Source organism: Centruroides vittatus, unplaced genomic scaffold (genome assembly GCF_030686945.1).
Source record: "Centruroides vittatus isolate TY-2023 unplaced genomic scaffold, ASM3068694v2 contig_2974, whole genome shotgun sequence".
Lineage (NCBI taxonomy): Eukaryota > Metazoa > Arthropoda > Arachnida > Scorpiones > Buthidae > Centruroides > Centruroides vittatus.
In genome coordinates, this window is record NW_027121895.1 from 23200 (window position 1) to 47669 (window position 24470).

A 24470-nucleotide genomic window follows, 5' to 3' on the forward strand; every position below is an offset into this window, starting at 1 on the left:
GAGTTTTTCTGCGAAAATTTAATTATAGGTTCAAGCGTGCGGTCAGATAAAAAAAGTTACAACACATCTTATCGAAACAAACGAATAAACAGAATTCGAACAGAATTTTCACTTCAGATTCCGAATTGAAGTTGCAAATAGAAAATTTCCGCAAAGTCAAAACTTTCAATTTTATTTTATAACCATTTCCTAATAAATACAAAGTTCTGTAAACTAACGAAAAACTTTTTTTTTATACAATTGTAAAATTGAGAAAAAAAATCTAAATACATCTAAATATGAATATTGTGATGGTTTTTAGTTGAAGCTTTCAGAAAATTCAACGAAATTAACAAATGATTTTAATTTTAAACCAGTTTCACTTAAATCTATTGATTATTATACATAAGTAAAAATTATCAGTTTCAAAGGAAAATTATTTCTAATTGTGTATATTGTAATGTTTTTTTTAGGTCTACGTTTCTAATGAATTTCTATGGACATAACATTATTACGATTTTTCTCCAGAGTAGATCCGAAAGTGTTTAATTAAGCTTTCCTTTCGTGAAAACTGCTGTTTACACACGTCACAACTCTAACACTTTTCTCCAGTGTGGGTGTGAAGATGATTAATTAATTATGGTTTTCTTGTCTCTAAACTTCTGTTTACACTCGTCACAAGAGTACTTTTCTGCAGAGTGCTTGAGAAGATGTATAACTAAGTTTCCTTTCCGTGAAAATTTCTGTTTACACTCGTCACAAGTGTAAGGCTTTTCTCCAGTGTGCTGGCGAAGATGTATAACTAAGCTTGCTTTATGTGAAAACTTTTTTTTACACTCGTCACAAGTGTAAGGCTTTTCTCCAGTATGCTTGCGAAGATGTAGAACTAAGCTTGCTTTTCGTGAAAACTTCTTTTTACACTCGTCACAAGTGTAAGGCTTTTCTCCAGTATGGGTTCGAAGGTGACTAATTAAGTGTTCTTTCCGTGTAAATTTCCGTCTACACTCGTGACAACTGTAAGGCTTTTCTCCTGTATGTATTCTTTCATGAAATTGCAAATTTTGTTTAGTTGTGAAGTTCTTCTTACAGTATTTACATAAAAATTTCTTTTGTTTTTTTTTTATCTGCAATTTAAAAAGTTATTTTAAATAATACTTTATCTGTCTATAATCAATTAATTTTCTTCAATTAAAACAATAATTAATCACTAATAATATTTATCTAAAAATAAACATTTTTATATCTAAAAGTAGATTTCTGTATCAAACCACAATAACTAATTTTAGAGATTATAAAGTTCGATTATAAATATATCATATTAGTTATATTTTCAACTACAGCTAATCAGAGACAACATGTTAAAGTAAACAATTTTTGTAAAACATTTTAAAAGTGTTTGTATATCTTCATGCTTTTCCATTAATCCTTATTTCTTATTCAAGAAATGGATCTTTCTCCTGCTTCTTCGTTTGTATTGTTAAATGAAGAGCATCGATGTAAGTAAAATATATTTAATACACAATTTATTCTTTAATCTTGTAAAATATTTTCTTCTAAACTTTGTGTTTCATCCAAAAAACAACTGCAAGAAATAACAACACACATGAAATAAATTCTATAAATTCAGTTTAATATGACTTTTTACATTAGAATGTTTTATTCATATTCCTATTTATTCGTATTGTTAAATGTATAATTGTAAGGATTCACATAAAAAGAATACTTCCTTCATGTTTCCTACACGTTTCCTGTAAGACAAATTCACAGCGTTCAAGCCTGTAAAATACAAATTCTTAAGAGTAAATCGTGGTTTTCTTTCTTACAAGACTGGATTTCGTTCTTCTCCTTTTTAGTTCCTGTTTTCAGCAATTCCAGGGTAAAAGTTAGCTAAATGGGAAAAAAATGAAACATTCTTAAATATCAAACAAATTCATATACAAAGTATTTTGTACAGTGATTAAAATTTCCATTCTCTACGCTAAATCTTTTAAAATATATAACCTCTCTTTTTGAATTATTTGATATTTACAGTGTACACATTTAGTAAAATTACAATAAATTTTTCCACAAATCAACTCTGGTATTCGAACCTCAATTATGATCATATTAATTAATTAAAAATGCTTTCATTAAATTTTATTACTTCATTAAATGCTAATAACGAGTAAAATCGTCATGAAATTTGACCCTACTAGACATGAGACAAACGGGGATCGTGTGTCGTTTCAGCACCTCGACCTTTAACATCCAAAATTAAGTAGCATCAATGTCTCTAATACTCATTGAAAATTTAAAAATTTTTTTACAGAAAGCATAGGAATTATTAAGTTCCAAAAGTGGTAACGAAACAGTGACCCCCCCAAACACCCATCGAAGATCAATATAGGCTTATACACTTATACGAAAGACAACGGCCGTATACGAAGTTTTTAATTGGCGGAAAAGAGGGCAAGGGAAATAAGAGAAGGAGGAGGAAGAAAAGATAGACAGCAGAGAAAGGTTGGATCCCTCTCAACAGCGTTCGTTCAGATACTGAGCCCTCGAGTTTAATACTGACATGCAGTTTTCAGGCTTCAAGGCCGTAATGCTCCCGAAGGATCTAAAAAAAACCTGAGTGTAGCGAACACCAATGATTGACTGCCGCCACGAATAGCTAAGAGTAAAGGTCAGTGCCGAGTGGCTGTTAGTGAATAACTTATATCTACTTAATAGTAATAATAGAGAACGCGAGCGCGAGACTTTAAGGCTAACTTAACTGGTAGTTACTATTTCCTAACAGATAAAGAATATTGCTCGGCTTTTTACACTCTGTCCTCGTCCCAATTCCCACTTTTAGCGTCTTTATTCGACGCCTACGGCGAAATTCGTCCTCCGAAAGAGTATTTGAACCGATTTATTTAGTTTTAAAATGTTTCATAACTAATTAATTCTTTCAGAATATTGAAGGCGGGACTTTACATTCACGTAAGGTTGTTAATGGAAGACGGCGTCGGTTACTTAGGAGTAAATATAGTAAATGTCCTATTTGAAGGGTGTGGGATTGTAAAAATGTCCGTTAAGTGGAGGTTTTGCTATTCGGGAGTGTCCGTTCATGGAGGTTTTACTGTATTTTGAATTCTTGTTTACACATCTGATATAACTTTGGAATTGTAGAAGTTCGAAGCAAGAAAAGATTTCCAGACGCACTTTTAGAGTGAGAGAATATCAACTATGAAATCGCCATATATTTTATTTTATTCATAATTCTATTTCATATTGTTATAGAGTATTCTGTTCTAAAAATTATTGTATTTTTTAATGTAAAAATCATTCGTTTATAATTAAAGTGTCTATCTAAAGATTTAACTTGTTTTCATTTTTAACTAATCCTAAATACGAATAAAACATTCGTAATTTGTAATTACGACCAGATAATACAACAAATCGAGTTCTGGACATTGGCGCTGTATCCCGCAGCGGCATAATTTAGAACTATGACTCGCTCAGCATAAAAACTACAGAAGGTGAAAACTGAAGAGAAGGGCGTCAATAATAATACAAGAATAAAATAATTAAAAGCAATGAAGTCAGAATTTTTTAATCTTACGTAATTGTACTATTAAAGAGTACACGAAAATTTAAATTTTTTTTCTGACTTATAGAGGACTAAAAAGTAACTTAACTGTAAACCATTTGTTAAAAATGAAATAGAATTTTTAAAAGGTTAAAAAGTCAAACAAGTCTTTCGTAGAGACAAAATACTGTTTTTTATTACATGATATTTATCCCTAAATACATTTCGCCAGGATTCTGGCCTCCTCAGTAGGGCTTGCAAATACAAATATAATTTTAAAAGCCAACAATGACAAATTTTCATTACATCTCCTATCTCGTCGTTTACAACTTTTATACCCGACAAGGTTTACCCAGCTTTCTGCCGGAAGCACGCCATTATTCAAATTTACAGACTTACTTTGCATGACAATTGCAAAGTGTTCTTTAAATTTTCTTTTTACAGTTTGCTTCGTTGTATACGATCTTTACTTCATTAATATTAATTTGACAAATTTTCTCTTTTAGATCTAGAATCCTAATTCCTGTAAAATTTTACTTCATTAAGTTAATTCATCTAACAACAAAACTTCACCCTGGTCACGTGGTTCTATTGTTAATCTGTAGCCCTATCGTTCGGTTTTAGAATAACAAAATGCTCCAACGGTTTTAAACCAAAGTTTTGAAATTATCGAATTTTATAATCGAATCGTGTAGACATTTAAAATCGTCTAAATAATAAACAAAATGTACTGTACAATGCAAATTTAAGCGAAAAAGTATTTAAAATTGAAACAACCAAAAAAATAATTATTTTTAGATTTTAAAAGAAGCTTTTTACGTGTTTAATTGTTGAGCCCTTATGTATGTATTGTACAATAAAAATAAGAATTAAGACGAATTTAAAAAGTATACAGAATCCGAGTAGTTAATGATAAGCTGGATCTAAAACAGCAAGTTTAATACAAATAACATTTGTTTCTAAATTAATTTTTTACATTCTAACATAAAAATCTTGCCACTTTTTAGCTCACAAATTGAAATTTAGTTTTAAACAAATTTTAACAAGAAAAGAAATGATATTATTAGGATGGCCATTACATATCAAAATATGTCGAAAATTTTAGAAAAATTTCAATAATACTGTAAAATAATATAATAACAATATGTATGAAGCCAACAAACGAGGAATTAATAATAACAATTAGATTTGTATAATTAATTACTATAATTAATTTTGTATATCATTTAATTTGTTCATATCTACAGAAGAAAAATCATTTCAAATTTCATTCGGAATTACTTTAATTTTTTTAGTTTATTTAAATTTCGCCGTGTTCGAATCGCACAGCGAAATCATTCTAATTTAACAATTCGACTGCGAACGTTCAACTTAACTGTAATAACTGGTCGCGGGTTCATATCATACCACCGATTCACCACGTGAAAATTTCTTTCACGTCTGTAACACAAAAACACAGATGAATTTGCATTAAAAAGTCCCCTACGAAGGCTTTAGGAGATCGCCCTTGTGTTGTCTTGCGACACTTTATTAATTCTACAACCCTTCAATTAATTTATTGTTTCTTCTGCTGATAAATAACCAATTATTTTTGTAACTAACAATTGATAGAATGGCACAATTGAGTAATATTGAGTAAGCGTAATTATAGTTTTCTTTTGTTTTTGTTCAGGTAACGCACAGGCGAGTTAATTCAACGCAACGATCTGCTTAGAGGAATGCCTTCCGGGAGGTCTTATTAAGGGTAACTAGGCCTTATTCAGGCGTTACAGACGTGGAGGAAACCCGGAAGACCTCACTTCACATGGCCAGCCCGTCCCGGCGAGATGCGAACCCGCGACTGAATTCCCACTGTTTAGGGAACAAAACTGCATGGCCACTGGTGGGCCGCGTAATTAGAATTTTTATGAACGCTTTGTAAAGAGACATTTAGAGGCCAAATTTTTATCTCAAACAGTAATAATGGTATGATATTAATAGCACGACATATTAAATCATTTTCCATAATTCTTTAAATATTTATTCAAACTTGTGTAATAATTAATTTAATCCAAGCTTTTAATATTAAATTCTTTAAATAGTTTTGTAATAACAGTGTGCTCATTGATGAAATTTTTTCAATTTAATCAATAGGCACACTGCCTAATTACCGTTACCATATCTAGTTAAGCCAACCAACATCATTAACGGTTTCTAATTATACAGTCCACGCTATTATATTATATCCAGATGAATGAAAGTCGCTTCATCGCAATGCGCCCGATACCTTTATCAATAGAAGCTATCTTGGTGGATTTCGTCGCTGCCATATTTAATTAATTTCGTACATGAATTTTATTTCGGGAAAATAAAATCTCCATTTCAAATATGAAATCAATTTTTTATACTTTACATCTAACTTTATGAATTTTTTTAATTCTGAATCGCCATTGATTGTATAATACACCTAAATTTAACTATCACCAGAGAAGAAAAACGAAAATTTAAATTCTAAATAAATATATATATCGAAATTCAGGTTTATAATCCATAATGGTTGAATTTATCATAACAAGAGTATACTGCATTTTCATCCGTCAGTATTCGTTGCAATCTTCTATTATACAGACACGCGTAACATTCTGACATTTGTTTTGGATTATCTAAAATCAGAGAACTCAAATTTCTAATTATATTTACATAAAATTACGTAAGTGTTACGAAATAATGGAAAACTTTTTGGCAAAAATTGAAACCGAAATTGAGTACAACAGAAAAAGTAATGAATTGAACACCAAAGCAAAGATATGTTTGAAATGCCTTTTATCTTCGTTGACGTCTACAGCAAGATTTTACGGATATACTTTTTTCTTTCCTTGTTTTTGCCACAACCGTCTTAATGTTCACTCAATTGTAACAAAATTTCACTCATTCTTCATCGAATGTTTCTACTGGATACATTTTTGTGTTTTCTATGTCAATTCCGGATTTGTCTGAGATGATTCCTTGTCAATCGTTTATTATGATTAGACCATTCACTACCTTTAATAGAGTTGATTGTTAAAACTTCCTCAAGAATTACTTGTCTGAATTGCATTTTGGGTACCAAAAATAAAAGGATGAAGATACACAATCTCGGCTTATTAATAAAAGATATTTCAAAGAGAAAAGTACTCAATTGATTAATGAGTTCTGAATATATAATATATAAATTACGAAATTAAAATTTCATCGTAATTTAGCATCACTTCTTCTGGTTAAACATAAATCTATCTTTTGTTTACTATCCGACAGTTATTAATGCTTAGATTCCGTGTGAAAAAACAATATACTATATATTTATTGCATTAACCTTCAATTCTATACACTAATTACGATGAAGGACATATCCATACTCAGGTTTGGTATCCGCAATCGTTTAATTGAGAGTAATACCAGTATATTGCATTTTCATCTGCCCGCAGTTCTTGCAATCTTTCGTTCCACAGACACACGTAACATCTTTACGCTTGATTTTTATAATCTAACGAACGTATAATTCAAATTTCTATAATATTAGTAAGTGTTACGAAGTAATGGAAAAGTTTTTGGCAAGAATTCAAGCCGAAGACGACTATAGCAGAAAAAGACAAAATACGAACACAGAAAAAGAGATATGTTTGAACTGCGTTTTATCGTCGTTCACATCTATAGCAAGAGTTTACGGATATACTTTCTTCGTCCCTTGTTCCTGCCACCACCGAAATGATGTTAATGTTCACCAAATTTTAATAAAATCTCATTCATTCTTCATCGAATGTTTCTACTGGATTCAATTCTGTTTGATGTTTTCCATGACAATACCGGTTTTGTCAAAGACGATTCCTTGTCAGTCGTTGTACTTTCTTATCAAGAATAACGTCATCTTTGCCAAAATGGCTGTTGCTTATTTGGTTTTAACTTTCGCTCTCACTTTCAGTATTATAAAAAGAGTAAAATTAACCCCGAAATTTAAATTGACGAAATCAGAGTATTTCTGTCGTAAAGAATTGTACGACGTGATTAAATACACCAGAATTACCGTTTCTGTTTTTGTCGTATGTTTATCTATTTGTGGCCAAGCATTCAATATTTTTTATTTATATCCTGCATTAGAGGAAGGAAAGTTATACCGGCAAGAAGCACTTTTTTGCAGCGTAGAAGTTGGAATTTTCATTAATTTAATTATCGGTGGAATAGAATATCTCTATTTTTTTCTTTTCTTGTTTATAATCATATTAATGACGATTTTCCAGAAGCTATCTGAAAATCTGCAACTATTAAAAATGAATCATCCGAATTTGAAAACAGAATTAGAAGAAATTATGATACAACACAACGAACTTTGGAACTATGTGAACCAATTGAATGGCCCATTTAATTATGTATTGACAATTTTGTACGGTTTTATAATAATGGAAAGCAGTCTACTTTATTATATTCTGATTTTTTCGAAAATGGAATTTGCATTGAGAGTTTCCATTTGTATAATTTGTGCCGCAATATCATTTGGTTGTGTTTTAGCAGGATTTTTACTATCCACTTTCACATCTATTGTAATTTCTGTATCGTATTAAATGCTCTATTCTATATTTTCCTCTACCTGTAACAGGTTTTTCTTCTTTATTTCAGATGCAAACATCGTTTCAGGACATTCGCAGATTCGGTCAATGCGATTTGAAATTGGAACAGAAATTAAAAGTAAAGCTTTTGTTATAAAATACAATTAGCGATACTTTTTAATTAACATAAAATAATTTTATGAATTTCGTACAGATTGTGAATTTTATGAAAAGATTCGGAAAGGCATCTTTATGTTTATCTGTCAACGGTTTCTTCGATGTTACCAAGAAGTTTCCTGTCAAGGTATGCGAGTCAATTAACTTTTTCAATATATTAATACCTTATCTATATATAAATTTGAATTTTCAGATGTCCAGCGCTCTATATTCTGTGTTTTCGAGTCTGTTAAATTTCAGAACTGTTTCCAAGAAGAAAAACTGCTCTTACTGAGATTTGAACTCAAGAATCTATCCCTTTGAATATAATTTCATCTCATAACTTTTTAATTAATAAATCTTAATTAATTTATTTATACGTAGAAAATTAGACAAACTATTATCGTTTCTTGTCACATTATTGGCATATTGTGATAATTTACATTGTTCAAATTAGAACGAATTAGAACGAAGCTGCCAAATATTTTTCTATAATAATTGACTCTACTCTGATATGACACATGTAGACCAATTAACTTTTATATTGCGCTATTTATCAGAAGATGAAAATCCAATTGAGAGATTTTTTTGGGTTTATTCCCATTTATTCTCACTCGGAGGGAATCATCAGAAAATGAACTTTTACAGAATATTGCAAAATTGGGACTTGATATTAGCAATTGTAAAGGACAAAGCTACGATAATGCAGCAAATATGTCCGGCAAATACAATGGGCTCCAAAACCGCATTAAAAGACAGTGAAACAGCCCATTACGTTCCTTGTAATGGGCTGCTTACATTCATTAAATCTAGTAATAAATAGTGCTAGTGAATCATGCTTGTAGGCAATAACATATTTTAATTTACTGGAAATCATTTATACCCTTTTTTTCGGCTTCTACGTATAGGTGGAACATTTTAGAAAAAATCCTTTTGCCGCAAATAATAAACATTTTACAGTAAAAAAGTTATGTACTACGAGATGGTCTTGTAGAGCTGATGCAGTTAAAGCAATTCGCGCTGGGTTCGACCAAATAAAAAGTGCTCTTCTTGAAATATCTTTAACAGAACACTTCTGAGATTCGTCTAAAGAAGAATCACGAAGAATGGCAAACAAAATGAATATTTTAGAATTCATTTTGTTAACAGTTATTTGGGATAAAATTCTTTCCAGTATAAATGCAAGCATTTTGCAGTAAATATTTTTGACAATTTATATCATTACGTTAATAGTTTAAGAAGTTCATTTCTGGAAATAGAAGCAGAAGCATTAAGCACGTCAGAAATAAAAGTGTATTGCGATTTTAAAAAAAGGACCCAAAAAAGAAAACGTTTCTTTGATGATGCTTATAATGATGAGGAAAATGTAAGTTTTTGTCAGAGCCAAGAAATGTTTAAGCGAAATTGTTTCTACGTAATTTGTGATAAAATATCTCTTCAATTAAAAGTTAGAAGCAAAAGTTACAAAGATATTGATGAAAATTTTTAAAACCCTTCGTACAAACATAGCTGCCGACGAAGACGTATCAATTGATACCGCATTGCTAAAAAAATGGTACAGTGGCGACATTGATACTGAAGAATTGGACGAGGAATTGTTGCAATTTAAATTAATTTGCAAAAGCCAAAATTTAACGTTGCCATCTGATATGCTGCAATTTATAAAGAGCACAAAAATAGTATCAACATTTCCAAATACAGAGATATTATTACGAATATATTTAACTTTGCCTATATCAAATGCATCTGGTGAAAGGTCATTCTCGGTATTAAAACGAGTAAAAAATTATTTACGACACTCGCTGAATGAATCAAAATAAAATTCTTTAGCTGTTTTATACATCGAACAAAATGCTTTGGATAATATTAATTATGATGAAATAATTGATAATTTTGCTGAATTAAAGACTAGAAAGTAGAATTTTTAAACAAAGTTTACTTAAACAGTAATACCTCGGTTTTTGTTGATTTCGGTTATCGTCGATTTTTTCGCGAAAAATTTCTTTGTTTTCGTCGGCGTGCTCGAGTGATCTGCTAATTTTGCGAAAACAAAGGGCGACCCACGCGTTTTCCGGCGCAGTGTGGCGTTATTTCGCGTTGTGTGAATATTACCCCGCGACGGCCCGCCATTGGCCCACGGTTCCGTTTCCTGAACAATGGGAGTTCAGTCGTGGGTTCGCGCTTTGCCAGGGCGGGCTGGCCACGTGAAGTTCTCCTGGTTTTCTCCACGTCTGTAACGCCTGAATAGGGGCCAGTAACCCTTAAACGGAATTCCCGGAAGGCATTATTCCGTCGATACGACCATCATAAACGCATACTACTACTATTACATGACAATTACGTCACACTTTACCACGGGGCGATATAGGCTAGAAGCTCGTGGCCAACTAGCTTCTACAAGATAAGACCCCGCATGTCTAGCCGAACAATTCCATTTCTATTATCTTAATGCTAATTATCTTATCTTGAATCTTAATTCTTTTATCTTTATGCTAATTAGTTTTTTATATTAATTTCTTATTTCTTTTAGTATTTAACGCTATATTAATTCTCTATAAAATGTGTTTTGGTGTGTATTTTGGAGTGTCTAGAACAAATTAATTGGATTTACATTGATTCGTATGAAAATAATTGCCTCGGTTTTTATCGGTTTCGAATTTCGCCGATTGTTTTCGGACGGTTTATCGATGAAAACCAGAGGTTTTACTGTGTTTATATACTTACTTTTTCAAAACTATCTTGCCTTTCATTTAAATTATTTTTTTCATTATTCAATTTACCTCTCATCTGTAAAATATTATATTATTTAAATATTAACCAAAAAAATTAAATTAAACTATTAATATTTTAAGGTAATATCGTTATTGTATAACAACTTTTGTTAGACATTTAAAAATAAAATAAATTTCAATTTTTTTAAATTTATAAACAAACTTTTCTAGACAAACTAAAATTTTTTGTTGTATATTAAATATTTTTTACTAATAAAAATTTAAGATTTGTTTTAGTTTTTCACATTACAGTAGTACCTCAGAATACGAAATTAATCCGTTCCTAAACTGTCATGAAAATGTCGTAAGGTGAATCATTTTTCCTCATATGATTACGTGTAAAACCAAATAATCCGTTCCAACACAAAACACACACTCAAATTAAAGCTAAGTGTGACGATCGGGATATTGTGAACTTTATCATTTATATGTACCTTTATAATCTTTTAACTATATTTTATGCAAACTCTACATTTTATACAAAACGGAACGAAGTAGACCAAAAAGGGTTAGTTAAACGGGAAATCAACTGATAAATTCTGTTGATAAGAACAGTTTAAACTCGATTCCCACGAGTTGAGTTCCTTGTTAAGATGAGTCAAATTTCGGTGACACGACTACGTCACCAATAATTTTATTGGTCCAAGAAGATCATCTCTTCTGACGAAATCAAAGAAGGGCCTGCAAACTCCCTCCCCATATAAAAAGGGAGTACGATGAGTAAGACGGAGAAGTTGTTACTGACCGTGTGCTTGTGCGCTCAAAAGGATAGTTACCTGTCGCCGCCGATCCTCCCTCATCATCTATATTCAAGCCGGACTGTCATCGTTACACTTCCTATCTGAACAACTATTACCTGTTAGTGGACAGAGTCATTACCAACGATCTACTACAAGATCATTTATTCTTAGCCCGAACGCCTACAACGGTCTATAAGGATATCATCGATTATTACATCGACATTCGACTACATATCTTAAGGTATTTATCCTACACGCGAATATTTGTAAGCTCGCTCTCTCTCTCTAATCCGCGTAGAATTTATGTTCGCGGATCGTGAGCCATGTACCTTATCACGTGTTTCTCTGTAAAGTAATCGCTTGTATCTAATTAGTCCTATGGAGAAAATAAACGGGTATATTTTTATATATAAATCTCTAGGTGCGTTCTTTCCGTCATCCTCTCCACTCGCTTCATTCCGGGTCTAACCCATACGTAACCGCTCGCGCAATTGATTTTCTGTATCAATCTAAAGGTACAGTGGTGTCATCCTGACGTGGTATCAAAGAGATACCGGCCCTATGGTCACACTAAGTAGTACATTGAAAAAAATAACTTTATAAGAAAAACACTGAAAAATGCGTTTTGTAGTTGTAAATGTATAAATAACCATAATAGAATAACAATTGATAAAAAAAAGTAGCTTTATTTGTACTTTACCTTCGAGGATAGACGACGATGGAGGCGTAAACTAGTGGTGGAAAAGAGAAAAAAGGGAAATGATACTAAAACTTAACTTACATAACATAATGTATCAATAACTAAAAATAACTTAACATTAATTTTTTAAAATCTTCTCTGTTTTATATTTTTTTTTAAATTTTTTATTCACTGCTTTTTGCTTTCTTTCCTTCACTTCCACCAGCACTGTCACTGGAATGAGGTCGCTTGGTAAAATATCTATCCAAAGAGGTTTGGCTTTGCCTACTTTTTAAAATGTTTCTAAAATGACTTAGGCAAACGTCATTAAACTGAGCAGCAATGCGACCGGTGTAAACCTTTTCGGGATGTTTCTTTTCAATAAAATCGGTTACATCACAATCAGAAAGAACACGTGATCATGACGGTGGCGCTGCGAACTAATGTAACGTCGTATGGTGAGCTTTCGTTCGTACCGTGGAGCAAAAATATGTTCGAATTTCATGTCGTATACTGAAAATTTCGTACGCTGAAGCGTTCGTATGTAGAGGTATTACTGTATTTACTTTTGTTTTATATTTGTTGTGTGCATTATTTCTTGTGGGAGAGGGAGGGGACCCGGTAGAAAAAATGTCTTAGGCCCCAAAGTGGGTTAATCCGGCCCTGCTTATGGCATTGATGGCGTGTAGGTTAGAATGTATCGGGCATTAATATTATTGTTTGGTTAATTATGTTATATTCGTTTTCGCGTATATTTTAATATTTTTTACGATATTTTAAAATAATTTACGAAACGTTTTATTGAAACTTATCGAATTTAATGAAAGAATTATTTATCTATTTCTAGAAGATGAGTAACTAATATATGATTTATTTTATATATAAAGCAAAGAAGGAGCATTTTTCATTATATGCAAAAGATAACATTTGAAATCATGTTAATTTTAAAAATATTGACAAAAACAATAGCAACAAAATATCACAACACTTCACAAATAGAAAACCCCCAATAATATATTTGAACTGTTCCACAACTGGGCAGAAACTAGACCATATGTCCCCACTAAAGTATATCCTTAGGGCACTATTCAGTCTACAAATACGTTGTAAAAACAAAATTTTACAGTTAAAAAGATCGATTGCAAATAAAGTAACTTGTAAGTTATAACTTACATCTAAATACCAACAACTGCCGAATCGTATCGGGCTATTTACGGCTATTACATAAATTATAAACCAATTTGGCACTAGAGGTAGACGTTAGGCTCCATCTCATATTAACTTTAATAATTATAATTTAATTAATTAATTTAAATAATTTAGACCTACTGGAAGAAAAAATCGTAGTGACAGCGGGCCAATAGAGAGCAGAGTGCGCGATCCTTGCCATAATGCGGTTTGCGCGCCAATTTTCGTACTTACGTTAATCAAGCCGAATAGTTTGGCCGAATATTCGGCCATTCAGCCACGCTCCTGGCCGAATATTCGGTATTCGGCCACGCTCCTAGCCGAATATTCGTTATTCGGCTGAGGCCAAATATACTATTCGTTACATCACTACTTTCTAAATAATGGCGAAAAAGTCTATGTTGTTAGCGTTGCTGCTTTGCTAACTACTAGACTGATACTAATTACTCACTACTTTACTAACACTAATAATAAATTACTTATAAATAAACTATACCTTTATCAATCTAGCAAAATTTAATAAAATAATAACGTATTCAATCGCTTTTAACGATCTTCCTCAGTTACAAAATAATACAACATTAACTATAGAACATAAAATGTGTTTGGAATAAATATAAAAAGAATAGTGCTTAATTACATCCCATTTTTAAACAAGATACATAGATGTACTGCCAGGTCTAATAATTATCGTATTGTATATCGACGTAATCCTATTGTTTTCAAACTTTTAAGAAACGATAAAAAGAAAGAGAATAGGAATTCAACAACGGGTATATATTCGGTGCCTTTACACCAGGGGTGGCCGACAAGTCGATCGCGATCGACCGGTCGATCACGATGCCAATTTTGGTCGATCGCTCGTGATGTCTTGACTTAATGTGTTACACTTGTAACTGAACGCAACTCGTGAACGTAACGCGCAAAAGCAACAATATGCATGCAATTATCACTGGACTCGTAGAAAACACAGCTATTTAGCTTGAATATTTGATACTGTCATGCGGTAGCTTCTTTCCTTTAGTATTAACAATATTATTATTATTAATCAATATTATTTATCCACGGTGACAACGTCGAGTTTCAATTTTTCATTTGTTTAAAATGTAAGTACCTGTTCTTTATGTTTTAAATTAAATTATGGCTTTTCTTACCTATCTATTTACTCGATAAGTGAGCGTTTTCGGCAACAGACCTCTATATTTTTGGACTTTTGGAAATACGTCAATTGAGAAAAATATCCCAGTATCACCAAATGTAGCAAATATATTTATTCCTGTTTCGGAACTACATACCTGTGTGAATTGGAATTTTCATACTTAAAGTTAACGAAGACTAAACATTCTGTCCTGACTGATTCCCATACTGAAGAATCATTATTATTATCTTTGTCAGGATATACACCTAATTATGTTTCCTTGGTAAGAGACGTGAAAACTCAGTCCTCCCATTAATGTAACGTAATAAAATAAATTCTAAATCTGTCTTTATCAGTAGCTAATTTGAATTAATAAATATTGTTAATAATTACTCGTGTTGTTTTAATTCCCCTGGACGTGAGTTTTTTGGCCCGTTAAATAATTACGTTGTTTTTTACGTAGGTAGATATACAGGGTGTTTCAGTACAAAGAGCACTCCCGCGAGCTATTGATAGATTAGCAAAAGTCTAAAAATCTTATATCATTCTTCCATGATAAATTTTCCTCGCCCAAAAACAAATCGCGGAAGTAAAATCTTATAATCAAATTATCAGACGTACTGTGCAGTTTTATAACAACTTTTTCAAGTTTACGAACAAATAGTACCACAATTTATACATTGTAATTGATTTTAAAAAAATTAAATTATATTTTAAGTTAATAAAAATCTATCTTGAAAGTGTCGAAAAATCTATTTTTTTTAGGTGCCGCCTGTACGGAATGAACTCGTAACTGCAAATATCAAAAGTTGGGTCTGAACATTTATTTTCTTTATGAGCTTATATCTTGAAAACTTAATAAGTGATTTAAAAAATAAAAAATAGTTCTGAACATGTATTTTCCTTATCTACCCATAGCTCGCGGGAGTGTACAGTACCTCGTACTAAAGCACAGTGTATAAACCTAGTATGTATTTCACACCCCCCCTCGCCACTTAGACTATGCCTACTACAACAAGTCGATCGCGACACATTTTTAAGATAAAAAGTAGATCTTATGTACACAAAAGTTGGCCACCCCTGCTTTACACGACCAACGTTTCAATTCCAAGCTTGTTTATGTGGGTGCAACGATGCGCAGCTTAAAACAAAGGCTCAAGGAGCACAAATATACAATCAGTAAGAACCTTGACGACACTGCGCTGGCATCATACGCAAGACAGAAGGATGTTAACGTCCAATGAGATCAAGCGGCAATTATAAAAACGACGACGAATAGGCAAACGGTCAAACATCTTGAGAGATTGGAAATCTGCAAGGCGCACATGGCAACTGGTTGTATAAACCATAGAGATGCGGACTCATTGTCTACCGTGTGGAGATCCTTTTACATTAATTAATGTTATTAACGGACAATGCTGGTTTCGTTGTCATATCTTATATTTTTTCCCCGTTTCGCTGTTTATTTTGTTTATTTATCTATATTTTGTCCGCTTGGGCGTTTTCCGTTAATTTTTATATTTATTCCGAACACATTTTATGTTCTATATTTAATGTCCTACTTTTTTTGTAACTGAGTAAAATCGTTATTATTTTATTAAATTTTGCTGGATTGATAAAGATGTAGTTTATTTAACTTATTCTACTTCCAGTACATAGTTTTTATATACTTATAAATAACTACAGACTAATGTATGGAGCCTATATAAGAAAAATGGTAAGACTGATAGCCACTTAGCCACTGATTATCCGTCCTTACATTATTATAATATAATATATTAATATAAATTAATTAGTATAATTACCTTTGCTATTATTTAACTTAAAGATTACATTATAATCTAACTAAACATTTAAAGTTAATTATCTCTATCTCAAGTGTTAAACCGAACCAAAGTTAAGTTTACTACCTAAATGTGTAAGAAGTTTTACTGATTTATAGTGACCAGTCTAAATAATAAAAGTTTCTTAAGTATTTTTTAAAAAATGTTTTATTTCTTTAAAAAAACTATAAATTGCTGGATAGATAGATAGACAGATTGCACCAAAAATACATCCGCGCTGGATCCAGCTGAAATTATTTTGATCCAGCAAAAATCCAGCTGGATTGAAAACACTGCTGGATTGTAATCCCTAATTGTAATCTGTACACCACGCTTTCTTCTTCCAACGGATCTTTATTATTATTAATATTACCTATTTTCATTAGTTCAGTCAACCTATTTTTTGGATAGAAGCTAATTTTATTAAAGTTTCATAAAAAATTTTTTGATATTTTTCATATAATCCTTTAATATACGGAAATATCATGATCAATTTATATGAACATTTTTTATTAGTTATTACTTCACCGCTCATGATTGTGAAATTAATATTAATAAAGTAAAGATCGTATACAACCAAGCAAACTGTGTAAAAAGAAAATTTAAAGAACACTTTGCAATTGTCATGCAAAGTAAGTCTGTAAATTTGAATAATGGCGTGCTGCCGGCGGAATGCTGGGAAAACCTTGTCGGGTATAAAAGTTGTAAACAACGAGATAAGAGATGGTAATGAAAATTTGTCATTGTTGGCTTTTAAAATTATGTTTGTATTTGCAAGCCCTACTGAGGAGGCCAGAATCCTGGCGAAATACATTTATGGATAAATATCATGTAATAAAAGACAGTATTTTGTCTCTACGAAAGACTTGTTTGACTTTTTAATCTTTTAAAAAATTCTATTTCATTTTTAACAAATGGTTTACAGTTAAGTTATTTTTCAGTCTTCTATAAGTCAGAAAAGAAAGAAAATTTCAATTTTCGTGTACTCTTTAATAGTACAATTACGTAAGAATAATACAAGAACTTTTTTTGACGCCCGGTATTATTCGTGTGTAATAAAAAGAAACCTTTCCGAAAATATTAATATATTTGTGTAACGTACACATACGTAAAAAATAAATCTAAGTTAGAATAAAGATATCTTTCGTATATTGAGGTAAAGATGACTTTTATATAACATTGTATATAAAACGACACTACAGGCCTAAGTAATCTAAGCTAAAGATACCATCTACAAATAAATCCTGTAAATAAATATATAAACCATTTTCTAGACCCGTGCTTCTGTCATGGCTCATTTTAATACTTAAAATTAGAAATTATGTTATGATTCATATATTTAATATTATAAACTATTGTATAAATGATTATAAAATAAAATAAAGAATAAAATTTTATAAAATTAACAATATATTTTAATTAAAAAGTACATAGACAGCAAATTCTTCGCAAAAAGAATAAGTTATCAGGAAAAAGTGAGATGAGTAGTCACGTGACCGAATAGCACCGACAAATGTCACATGACACGCTTCGTACGCATCCGCCGTCCGATGTGCCGATTCGCGACGAAAACAAGCTTAAGCAATAGGATCTTCGAAAGGTGCACACTCGGTAAGTATTCCTACAATTTTTTGTCTACAGCATACTTTATATCCATCATATCCAACAAATTATACGTATTTTGGAAATATTCGAGTCAAATTAGTCTAGATTTGATTAATTTTATGAAAGAAAACCTCTCAAACTACTGTACCCCTGAACTGTATAAGTGCCCTAAACAGATAGAAATTTTTCGGGGCGACGCGTATAATAAGAGCTATAAACGTAAACTCATCGGATTACTTACCGAATCTGCACGGTGGAAGCGGCCATTGCTTAACTTTGTTCACATCGCGAACTTTTACGTTGGACGGCGGACGCTTACAATTGGTGTCACGTGGTCGTGTCACGTTTGTAGACATTGCCGTGGCCCCCCGCGGGGGGTCATGGCAATGTCTACAAACGAACAAACGACCGCTATTAACGAACGCACTCTACGACGTCTTTGCTCTATCCAAGACGCGTTTCCGGACAACTTTTTCTCGTGGCGGAAGAATTCGTTCTGTTTGCACTATACCTTGCAGGCGTCACGTGATAGAGCAAAGACGCCTTACCCCAGTGGGTTGCTGTTTGTAGACATTTGGGAACAACGGTGAAAAAAAAAGAGACGCCCGTAATATCGAATATCGTGATGGCGGGTTCTATAATTTTAAAATACGCGTTTTTAGAAAGAAATTTTAAAAGATGGGTTCCAATAGCATTCAAAGTAGCTGCGAAAAAAACTCGAGACGACACTTACATCACCATGTGGGTATATATATTGACGTGGGTTTTTTCACAATTTGTAAATTTTCATTCATAAAACTACATAAACGTAACTACCTGAGCCATGGAGCACGCCACGTTGATTTCTACGGTAAACTGCTATTACAAACACCCATTGTTGCGTCCGACAGCGCGCTTCCCGCCAGAATGTACAGTACAAACGAGTTCAGAATTATCCTTTATTGCTAACACGTGACTATTTCTTGGGACAACCCGCGGACCAGCTTTGCTTAGTTACGCTTCCGTGACACCGTAACATTCTATAACGAAATTCACGAGTTAAGATTGGACAACGACGATTTATTTTTCGAAGTTAACTTATTAAAAACATATGTGTTTTATATAAGTAATCCTTTTAATTTTAAAATGTAAAAGTTATATAGCAATACTTTAAATAACGAATAACGTAACCTTTTTACATACTTGGCTGGACTCTTAATGCCTAAATGTAACGAAAACGTCTTCTTGGTAAAAGTTTTGTGCTTGATATCTAAAAAGGTTTGGTTATTAATTTTTTACAAACGTGAGCTTAAAAACAAATCTTTAAACTAGGAAAATTTTCCTATTACTTCCAGTCGAATAAAGTCGGAATGAAAGACTTCTGAACGCGTTAAGCGACAATCAATCCTAGAGATCAGTAAAATCTTATAATTTACTTGTGGTTGTAGCACCCTTAAATCTTATCTGGAAATTTATTCTTTTAAAAGAGATTTTGTAGAAAAGGAAGTGTATATTTTAAATATTACTGTTAACGTTCGTTCCTAGTAAGAACAGCGCGCATTCCACAATTTTTAATGCATTATTGAATGGAACATAGTTTTAAAATGATGAAATATTTCTAACCATTTCTTCCCTGGTGATATTTTTGCTGACGCCCAAGATTTAACTTTTTCCTTGTCAATATATTATTTTAACAATGATATCTCATTAAAAAAATCATTTTCGGAAATATTACTATCTGGAAAATGTTGACTAATACGATCGAATGATTTTTGCATATTTTCCCAATTAAGTTCTTGTTCAATTATTAATAAATTATTTTAATCCCTCTGTATTTCTTTCTAGATAATAACAATACTAACTTGTATTACTTTTCCTCTGAATTTGTCTTGAGTGTCACTTTATTATTGTAATTTTTTTTATTATATAATACTATCGTAATTAAAACGAACCCCAGCCCCACTGCCAGCAATAGAACGATGCAAACCGATGTGCTTACTCTCGCTAGTCGCTAGCTTTCAAAGGCGGCGACAGATGAGCGCTCTGTGTCATGTAACATGCAACGAACAAAATGTTCGCTGGTTTGGACAGCGTGTGAACACGCGCTGCTCCGTTGCTGCAGCTGCGCGCCCAAACCATTTTCTGTCGGTCTTTGCCACGAATCCAAAGAGCCGATTGCAGAGAGAACGTTTAGAGGCCGACGGCGGTTTACAGATCGGATAGACCACTGTTCAGAAAAATTTCATTGCAGAGACAGAGTTTCACGCTTGCCACAATGTAGACCGATTAGAAACAAGTTATTTGACCTACTTTCTAGACTCCCTCGATAGCAGGTTTAGAGAGCATTTTACTTGAGTATAAGACGCCATATTCATTTGTTGGTCCGTGTTATAATGGATATTCTCAATGTAATACATCTTGCGAACGGAACGAATCAAGAACATTATTCATCTCGACAATTACGAAGAAAGAGGGTAATGCGAGATCGGAATAATCCTATGGAAATCTATTCCGAAGACGAATTTCGAATTCGGTATAGATTTTCTAAATCTGGATTCGTTCGCATTTTAAATCATATTGGCGACGAAATTAGGCATCTAGATGGAAGAGGGTTGCCGTTAACTACCGAACAACAATTATTGACGGCATTACGATTTTATGCCACCGCTGCCGGAAGCTACCAGAGGGTAGCCGGTGATCTTATCGGAGTTCACGTCTCTACTGTATGCAGGTATCTATCAAACTATAATTAAATAAATTTTAAAAATTTTTTGTATAGTGTTAGAAACGTTTATAAGAATGAGGTCTTATTTAACGTTTGTATAAGTTATTTATTGCATTCTTTATTAATTATCGTTATATCCTTATCAGATCCATCCAAAACGTTTCAAAGGCATTGGTTCATTTGAAGAATGCCGAAATTGTATTTCCGACAGAATCGGAACTTCCATCTATTAAACATGATTTTTCGGTATTGTCTAAAGATAACTTTCCTGGTATAATTGGGGCAATTGATTGCACCCATATACCTATCCAGTGTCCTGACAGCAGTAGAGCTCGAGTTTTTTATAATAGAAAATCCTATTATTCTATTAACTGCCAGGTGAGAATTATTTACATATATGATCATCTTTACTTAATTATGAGGTTAAGAAGATAACATATTTAAGTAAAATTTCAATAAAAAACAATTTTATTGTTCTCCACAAATATTTTTCTAACTAATTTATTGTAGCTTAAATGACTATTAAATATGCAATGGCCTATATATTTTTCTAACATTTTAAATTGTTATGCCTTGTTATGAAACAGTTATATTCTTGACTATTTCTTTGATATATGAAAATAAAAATATCAAATAATGTCTTTGATATCTCAACCTGATAACTTTAATGAAAATATACAATTGATGCACGTTTAAATGTATATTTTAGGTAATCTGTGATGAAAAGATGAAAATTAGAAATATTGTTGCTCGGTGGCCAGGTTCAACGCATGACAGTAAAATTTTTTCTAACAGCAGCATCGAAGAAAAACTTCACCAAGGATATTGTAATGGATATCTGGTTGGTGATAGTGGCTATCCTTGCCTTGTTTAATGACCCCATTTCTACATCCGCACAATCACGGAGAAAGACGGTATAACAAAGCTCATTCACGAGCAAGAAATATCGTGGAGAGATTTTTGGGGTGTGGAAAAGACGATTTCCCTGCATAGGAAGTTGTCTAAGGATTTTGTCGGCGCACCATTTTTTTTTCCTATCTCACGTACACCTTAGTACTGATACGTGTGATACAAAATGATTTTTACGAATCTTAAACATAAGACGTAAGTTTATGATACATAATTGTCAAAAACTTAATCTTTGAAAACTCGGGACTTTTTAAAACGCCGCGGGACGCGGAACAAATTGCTAAAAATCGGGACTGTCCCGCCCAAAGCGAGACGTCTGGTCACCTTAGTTTACTTTTTATTTTATATTATATTTTATTTCATTTTTAATTGTTTCCAAACAAGGATTAAACCCCCAAATACGTCCTGGTGCATGAAAGCATCCTTATTAAACTTGTAAATAAAATAGTGTTAATCTAAAATTTTACCATAGTTCTATTAAAGAATGTTCACATAATTATATTATGTAATGAAATTTTGCTAGTAACGTCTAAAACTGTTTTAAAATGTATTTATTTGATATTTCAATAAATTTTCTATCTGAAATAAGATTTCCCCTTCTGCTGTAAATGTAATGTTTTCTAAATGAATGAAATAAAATAAAACCAAGTTCGTACTTTAATATGTTGATACGTGCTTCTTATCCTTAATCATTTAGTAACTAAATGATTAAGGATTCGTTCCGATTCTGTTGGAAATACAATTTCGGCATTCTTCAAATGAACCAATGCCTTTGAAACGTTTTGGATGGATCTGATAAGGATATAACGATAATTAATAAAGAATGCAATAAATAACTTATACAAACGTTAAATAAGACCTCATTCTTATAAACGTTTCTAACACTATACAAAAAATTTTTAAAATTTATTTAATTATAGTTTGATAGATACCTGCATACAGTAGAGACGTGAACTCCGATAAGATCACCGGCTACCCTCTGGTAGCTTCCGGCAGCGGTGGCATAAAATCGTAATGCCGTCAATAATTGTTGTTCGGTAGTTAACGGCAACCCTCTTCCATCTAGATGCCTAATTTCGTCGCCAATATGATTTAAAATGCGAACGAATCCAGATTTAGAAAATCTATACCGAATTCGAAATTCGTCTTCGGAATAGATTTCCATAGGATTATTCCGATCTCGCATTACCCTCTTTCTTCGTAATTGTCGAGATGAATAATGTTCTTGATTCGTTCCGTTCGCAAGATGTATTAAATTGAGAATATCCATTATAACACGGACCAACAAATGAATATGGCGTCTTATACTCAAGTAAAATGCTCTCTAAACCTGCTATCGAGGGAGTCTAGAAAGTAGGTCAAATAACTTGTTTCTAATCGGTCTACATTGTGGCAAGCGTGAAACTCTGTCTCTGCAATGAAATTTTTCTGAACAGTGGTCTATCCGATCTGTAAACCGCCGTCGGCCTCTAAACGTTCTCTCTGCAATCGGCTCTTTGGATTCGTGGCAAAGACCGACAGAAAATGGTTTGGGCGCGCAGCTGCAGCAACGGAGCAGCGCGTGTTCACACGCTGTCCAAACCAGCGAACATTTTGTTCGTTGCATGTTACATGACACAGAGCGCTCATCTGTCGCCGCCTTTGAAAGCTAGCGACTAGCGAGAGTAAGCACATCGGTTTGCATCGTTCTATTGCTGGCAGTGGGGCTGGGGTTCGTTTTAATTACGATAGTATTATATAATAAAAAAAATTACAATAATAAAGTGACACTCAAGACAAATTCAGAGGAAAAGTAATACAAGTTAGTATTGTTATTATCTAGAGAGAAATACAGAGGGATTAAAATAATTTATTAATAATTGAACAAGAACTTAATTGGGAAAATATGCAAAAATCATTCGATCGTATTAGTCAACATTTTCCAGATAGTAATATTTCCGAAAATGATTTTTTTAATGAGATATCATTGTTAAAATAATATATTGACAAGGAAAAAGTTAAATCTTGGGCGTCAGCAAAAATATCACCAGGGAAGAAATGGTTAGAAATATTTCATCATTTTAAAACTATGTTCCATTCAATAATGCATTAAAAATTGTGGAATGCGCGCTGTTCTTACTAGGAACGAACGTTAACAGTAATATTTAAAATATACACTTCCTTTTCTACAAAATCTCTTTTAAAAGAATAAATTTCCAGATAAGATTTAAGGGTGCTACAACCACAAGTAAATTATAAGATTTTACTGATCTCTAGGATTGATTGTCGCTTAACGCGTTCAGAAGTCTTTCATTCCGACTTTATTCGACTGGAAGTAATAGGAAAATTTTCCTAGTTTAAAGATTTGTTTTTAAGCTCACGTTTGTAAAAAATTAATAACCAAACCTTTTTAGATATCAAGCACAAAACTTTTACCAAGAAGACGTTTTCGTTACATTTAGGCATTAAGAGTCCAGCCAAGTATGTAAAAAGGTTACGTTATTCGTTATTTAAAGTATTGCTATATAACTTTTACATTTTAAAATTAAAAGGATTACTTATATAAAACACATATGTTTTTAATAAGTTAACTTCGAAAAATAAATCGTCGTTGTCCAATCTTAACTCGTGAATTTCGTTATAGAATGTTACGGTGTCACGGAAGCGTAACTAAGCAAAGCTGGTCC

At 32.4% G+C, this 24470-nt stretch overlaps 2 protein-coding genes and 1 long non-coding RNA gene across 3 annotated transcripts; 2 read left to right on the top strand and 1 right to left on the bottom strand.

Annotated features, from left to right (window-relative positions):
- Window positions 1-8161: 8161 nt before the first annotated feature.
- On the top strand, window positions 8162-8620 carry LOC136972567 (uncharacterized). Its single transcript, XR_010880355.1, has 3 exons — window positions 8162-8230; window positions 8306-8395; window positions 8462-8620. It is a non-coding gene; the product is annotated as an uncharacterized lncRNA (long non-coding RNA).
- Window positions 8621-20563: 11943 nt separating this feature from the next.
- Window positions 20564-21769, top strand: LOC136972561 (putative nuclease HARBI1). Its single transcript, XM_067267139.1, has 3 exons — window positions 20564-20901; window positions 21042-21273; window positions 21605-21769. Exons 1-3 carry the CDS (start codon window positions 20564-20566, stop codon window positions 21767-21769), a joined length of 735 nt encoding a protein of 244 aa, XP_067123240.1.
- A 724-nt stretch (window positions 21770-22493) lies between these two features.
- Window positions 22494-23074, bottom strand: LOC136972562 (putative nuclease HARBI1). The gene is made up of 2 exons (XM_067267140.1): window positions 22737-23074; window positions 22494-22596 (listed from the first exon to the last, which is right to left on the bottom strand). Exons 1-2 carry the CDS (start codon window positions 23072-23074, stop codon window positions 22494-22496), a joined length of 441 nt encoding a protein of 146 aa, XP_067123241.1.
- Window positions 23075-24470: the final 1396 nt, after the last annotated feature.

Bases quoted from the DNA above. Each gene is read 5' to 3' on its own strand.
- LOC136972562 (XM_067267140.1), bottom strand. From the start codon at position 23,074: ATGGATATTCTCAATTTAATACATCTTGCGAACGGAACGAATCAAGAA. The intron at 22,597-22,736 runs GTATCTATCAAA...TATCCTTATCAG, and splicing joins CACGTCTCTACTGTATGCAG to ATCCATCCAAAACGTTTCAA.
- LOC136972561 (XM_067267139.1), top strand. From the start codon at position 20,564: ATGGATATTCTCAATGTAATACATCTTGCGAACGGAACGAATCAAGAA. The intron at 20,902-21,041 runs GTATCTATCAAA...TATCCTTATCAG, and splicing joins CACGTCTCTACTGTATGCAG to ATCCATCCAAAACGTTTCAA. The intron at 21,274-21,604 runs GTGAGAATTATT...TGTATATTTTAG, and splicing joins ATTATTCTATTAACTGCCAG to GTAATCTGTGATGAAAAGAT.